Here is a 6,000-nt window from a genome sequence, read left to right as displayed (position 1 = left end):
AAGATTTCCAGTTCGTGTTATGATCAATCCAAAAACTACTGATCCCCAAGCCGAATGGAAAGTGCCGAAGAAGTTCCCTTGTTCACTGGGAGCGTAACTGGTTTGGCCCCTTTAAGACAGTGTGACAAACAGACTGCTATCTCTTTAAGTGTTAGTGACGTCAGTGTTTTGCGTGTGGACGCTGTGGCCCTGCGCTTGAGACTGGGGAACCCTGTACGTCGATTGAATGCCCGGATCGGGTTACAAGATGGCGGATGTTGTTCTGTGGTGAGGGCAATCGTTGAGGGGGAAAAGGAAGGCAGGCGGGCCTGGCCTACCCATCCAACATTAACCATTTCGCATTTAATGTGTTTTTCTTCCTTCCTTCTCCGTCACGGTCCTTTATTTATTTTTAATAACATGCCGCACGAGTCTTTACTAGCGTTTTTTAACGTTGTAAAATCACGGCGGTGACGGTGTAGAAAAAGAAAAGCGAAAGACTGAGAACGACGGCTGTGGCCCTCAGATTTAAAAAAAAAGCCAAGGAGAGATAAAGAAGCAGAGGGAGGTAAAGATGTCGGATACGCGGAGGAGGGTGAAAGTGTACACGCTGAACGAGGACCGACAATGGGACGACCGGGGCACGGGGCATGTGTCTTCGACCTATGTCGATCGCCTGAATGGAATGTCCTTGTTGGTCCGGGCCGAGTCCGACGGTAAGAGGGGAACAGCTTCAGGCCGGATCGTGTCTGTATCTGTAATTGCATTCTCTTTTGTAGAATAAACTACCAGCTGGTTTGAAAGAAAAAAAAAGAGCCTCCCCTTTTTGTTATGTTCCTAGGCGTTGTTTTGAGACACTAATTACGAGTTTCCAAATGACCCCGAATGAAATATGAGGCAAACGTTGTAATTGTAGAGAGGCCAGGAAATTGTGTCAATGTGACGTGCTGGAACGAGGAGGTGTAGATTTAAATAATACTTATTATAGAGGCTAATGTGTGCAGGACAGGTGGAAAATATGCTCATTCTTTGTGTTTCGTTCTCCTAGGTTCGCTTCTACTGGAATCGAAAATCAATCCGAATACCGCTTACCAGAAGCAGCAAGTAAGCTCTGTGAACTATTGCACAAATTCAGACTTTTTTCCCCTATTTTTATGCGTAGAGGGGAATATGATAATTGGGAGCTATAGTAAGGAACATTTTATAATTAAAATCATGTGCAGATATGCAGACTCAGTTGAGTTGTTTAGAGTTTTTGCTAATTTTTATTCATACAGTAATGGGTTCTAAGTGTGTTTAGTTTATTTCATTTTCTAAGGATGTCGCAAAGGAAAATCAATAGCATCCAGGTTGCTCACTGCATTTTGAATTGATTGATTTATGAAATATTATCTAAAGTACTTTTGCAGATGAACAATCAGTTATGATTTTGATCTTATTGTAAAACAGGATACGCTGATTGTTTGGTCAGAAGCAGACAATTACGATTTGGCACTCAGTTTCCAAGAAAAAGCTGGATGTGATGAAATCTGGGAGAAAATTTGTCAGGTACTGTTTACACTAAATTAACTGGTTATAGAGTCATAGAGATTTACAACATGGAATCAAGCTCTTTGGTCCAACTCATCTATGCCAACCAGATATCCTAAATTAGTCTAGTCCCATTTGCTGCCACTTGGCCCATATCCCTCTAAACCCATCCTATTCATATATCCATCCATATGCCTTTTAAATGTTGTAATTGTACCAGCCTCCCCCACTTCCTCTGGCACGTCAGTCCATAGCTTCTGAATGACAAAGTTGCCCTTTGGTCCCTTTCAAATCTTTCCCCTGTCACCCTAAACTGATGCCCTTTAGTTTTGGACTCTCCCACCCAGGGAAAACACCATGTCTATTTACCATATCCATGTCCCTCATGATTTTATAAACCTCCATAAAGTCATCCCTCAGCCTCCGTGCTCCAGGGAAAACAGCTGCAGCTTATTCAGCCTCTCCCTATAGCTCAAACCTCCAACCCTGGCAGCATTCTTGTGAAGAGACATGAGTTCAGCCATTTCAATTTGTACTTTGTTTCAGAAATTGGATGCTTGCAAACAACCTTTAAACAGATTGACATGGTGTATGTTGGGTGTTTTTGTTTAACCCAGTGCATAAAATCAGTAACATTAAGGGAAGGGTATTTACCTCTCGTTTTTCTCATTATTTGTAAAAACTGCATTATTGGAAGATTGCTATTTAATGGGAGATCTGTTGCATGGCCAAATGTATTTCTAAACAATACTCACAGTTTAGAATGCTAAATATATTTTAATGTTCAAATTGGTATGGAAAGCAATTTTAAATAGAGTCATAGGGTTTTACAGCATGGAAGCAGACCTTTTGGTCCAATTTGTCCAAAGTGACTAGAAATCCCAGATTAATCTAGTCCCATTTGGCCTGTAAACTCTTCCTATTCATGTACCCATTCAGTTGCCTTTTAAATGTTGTTGTAATTGTACCAGCCTCCATCACTACTTCTGGAAGCTCATTTCATACATCACCACTCTCATGAAAAAAGTTGCCTCTTAGGCCCCTTTTAAATCTTTCACCTTAAACCTATGCCCTCCAGTTTTGGACTCCCCAACCCTGAAGAAAACTATCTTGGCTATTCACTCTATCCATACTCCTTCATGATTTTATAAACCTCTTTAAGGTCTTCCTTGCCAGTAGTATCCACCCCATTAAACAGTTTAATTTTTTTTGTCAAACATTGGCATTTTTTGAAATTTGAGAATGACATCAGTTCCTGCTTTGCAATGCTAAGTGCACTTAAATTCTTTGGATATGAAGCACTTTGAGACCATGGTTGATTGCGAAAAGCACTAATAAATGTAAGTCTTCCATGTTAAGTATGATACTTTGCAGGTAATTAAAAGTTTATTCTGCCAAACTATTAACTGCCATAGTTTTTACAGTGATTAATAATCAGCATTGATTCTAAGTGTGTTAAATGAAAAGTTGAATTTTGATTTTCATTGGTGTTCCATTGTCTTAAAAACTGATGCACATTTGTTTGGAGTTCTGCACTGGAAAATATTTAATTGTACATACTCATTTATCTTCCATGCTATTGGATACAATAAGGTAGAGAATATGGTATCACTATTTCTGTTGCATACTTTCTGATGTTTCTCTCAGCCATCTTCTTCAACATTTTTCAGGTAGGAATTGGTGGTTGGTGTGGTGGATGAGGAACCAATTATGGCCACAAGGTTGCTTATAATGTGGGTTTTCAACAACAGTGTTGCGCTCAGCTTCCTTGCCATCTACTCTTCCTGTCCCTTCTTGTCACACTGATCCAACGATGTTTCACATTATTTATAACTTCTTTCTACCTGTATGTCACTGCAGTATAGCTTCCTCAGCACCACCACACAAGCACAGTCATTTGCTTTCTGCTCATTTCATAAAACAATCGCACCCATAGCTCTGCAATGCTTTTTTTCAGAATGTGGGAAAACGTGAAGAATCTGATGATTAGGTTGTTTGTTTGCACTTTCATGCATTTTTTTTCAGTTAAATAGGTGCATTGGATTTATAATGGGGGAGGAGCTAACAAAATTTGGGCTTTATAGACTCAGTTTTGTCCTTTTCACTCTTGCTGATGGATTTAAATGATCAGTTTTTGTTCAGATTTTTAATTTCTGTTCAAGCCAATGCATCTCGAGTTTATGAAATTACTTATCTAGGCAATAACTTTATATCTCTGATTTCATCTTAGTAAATCTTCATTGTACCACCTTAAAGGACTTCAGTATATCTATAATAGTGTCCAAAACTTGTTGCTGTACTTCAGTTATGGCTTAACTATTTTCCATCATTAATACTGTTATATTCAGTGGGCCTATAAAACTAATGAGGATCATAATGCAGCACAATTCTGTAGATAACAATGTGCAGGTCTGAGTTATTTGAAATATAAATTATTTGCACCATAAATGCAATCAAACAGTGCAGTTCTTAGCAACTTCAAGATTGCCAGATTGTATTAGTATTAGAGAAGGTAACATGAAGATTGAGTCTACCCTCTGAGTAGACCACTAGTAATCGGACTACTGAGCTGTTGGCAATTAGGATGCAACTGCTTAATTTATGTAAATCCTTTACCCAAAAAAGTTAACCATTATTTAATATTAAATTTCAAAATTAGTCTCAACATAATGCTAGCAAGCTCAACTGTGCAGTAAATTTTTGTTCCATCCTTTATCTTTTGGTTTTTAAAAATGTGTTTCAGTGGTGTTCTCATATCTTTTTCAAAAAAAACAAAAAATAAAAAGAATTGATCTGAATTCACTGCTTTCAGTCAAATTGAACTGTTAATAGTTGGTTGTGTGCTAAAGCTGGTTATTCCAGTACTTTTTTTATATATACTACTCATTGTAATGAGACTATACTACTCTTACAAGGACCTCTTTTCTCTCTGTCCACTGCATATTTAATTCACACAACTGATGGAGTATGTTTTCGCCTCAGGCCACTTTTGTTTATGTGTTGGCATAGAAACCTCAGTGTACACGAGTTGTCAACAAAATGCTTTCAAAAACTTGGTTACATTCCGAGCTTTCTTTTAAAAGAATGTTTAGTTGGTTTGTCCCCAATGTTATTGTTGTCCCCATGTCATCTGCTCTAATCACGTTTTCCAATTCTTATCAAAGCATGCTGCTTATTTGTGAAGTTTGGGAGGTATTAATTCCTTGTTGACTTGTTGTGATTAACTCTAATAGCTACTGCATTTTCAATCCTCTTGTTGGCCATTCATTGACAGTGGAAATAACACTTTGCTCATTTTGAACACTTCTTTTCCTTTTAATCTCTCTTTTAGTGAATGTAGATCTGCTTTTTAAAGTTTCTCATTTAAAAAGTATGCTGTCACCTTAATGTAATCATAGTAAAACAGCATTCAAATCTCCTCCTTTAGTGACCTTTTGATAAGATGTTTAGGACACTTTACAACAATCCAATTGTAGTTTGTCTCCTATTGTACATAACTCATCATTACCAATGCTATCATCTTCAGTGCCTTCTATAAAATAGACTTAAGTTATGCAGTTCTTAACCTTGCTGTGCCGTTCTAGCTAGATGGATTGTAAATTGTATCCCTGTTATAATTTTTATGATATGCAATCTTGATTTCACAATCTTCGTAACTACTTGTATGGCAGACTGTTCCTGTGCTCCTTTGAGAACTCTGCCATGTAGTCAGTTTTGTGCATGCTAATTCACTTTCTATAGTCAAGCTAGTAATTTGGCAGTTTGGTTATATTGTTAAGTCATTTAGTTATAAATCACACAACACCAGGTTATATAGTCCAACAGGTTTAATTGGAAGCACACTAGCTTTCGGAGCAACACTCCTTCATCAGGTGATTGTGGAGGGCTCGATCGTAACACAGAATTTATAGCAAAAATTTGCAGTGTGATGTAACTGAAATTATACATTGAAGAATTGATTGTCTGTTAAGCCTTTCATCTGTTAGAATACAGTGATAGTTTCACTTCTTTCATGTGTAAATCACAAAACCCCTTTTTTTATTTCCACAATCACCTGATGAAGGAGCGTCGCTCCGAAAGCTAGTGTGCTTCCAATTAAACTTGTTGGACTATATAACCTGGCGTTGTGTGATTTATACCTAAATGACTTAACAATATAACCAAAATGCCAAATTACTAGCTTGACTACAGAAAGTGAATTAGCATGCACAAAACTGACTACATGGCAGAGTTCTCAAAGGAAGCTAGTGTGCTTCCAATTAAACCTGTTGGACTATAACCTGGTGTTGTGTGATTTTTAACTTTGTACACCCCAGTCCAACACTGGCGTCTCCGAATCATTTAGTTATGTTTATGAAGAAAGTGTTGCATTTATGGGTGGTGACTTTATTTCAAAGTGTCCTTGAAATTACGTCCATGGGTGGGAGTGGTGAAATAGAAAAGGAAGCAAATTGCTCATATATTAAATCATAGGATATTTTAAAGTGAGCA

At 37.7% G+C, this 6,000-nt stretch overlaps 1 protein-coding gene across 1 annotated transcript in view; it reads left to right on the top strand.

Moving 5' to 3' along the window:
- The first annotated feature begins 258 nt into the window (after positions 1–258).
- Positions 259–6,000, top strand: part of LOC140483053 (serine/threonine-protein phosphatase 4 regulatory subunit 3B-like) — a 56,826-nt gene continuing 51,084 nt past the window's right edge. Inside the window, exons 1-3 of the mRNA XM_072580962.1 lie at positions 259–695; positions 1,028–1,083; positions 1,429–1,527. Of these exons, the coding sequence (XP_072437063.1) occupies positions 554–695; positions 1,028–1,083; positions 1,429–1,527 (297 nt within the window). The 5' untranslated portion in view covers positions 259–553. The remainder of the gene's footprint in view (positions 696–1,027; positions 1,084–1,428; positions 1,528–6,000) is intronic.

Source organism: Chiloscyllium punctatum, chromosome 11 (assembly GCF_047496795.1).
Source record: "Chiloscyllium punctatum isolate Juve2018m chromosome 11, sChiPun1.3, whole genome shotgun sequence".
Lineage (NCBI taxonomy): Eukaryota > Metazoa > Chordata > Chondrichthyes > Orectolobiformes > Hemiscylliidae > Chiloscyllium > Chiloscyllium punctatum.
The sequence above is the reverse complement of the archived record's forward strand: the minus strand, read 5'-3'. Positions and strand labels throughout refer to the sequence as shown.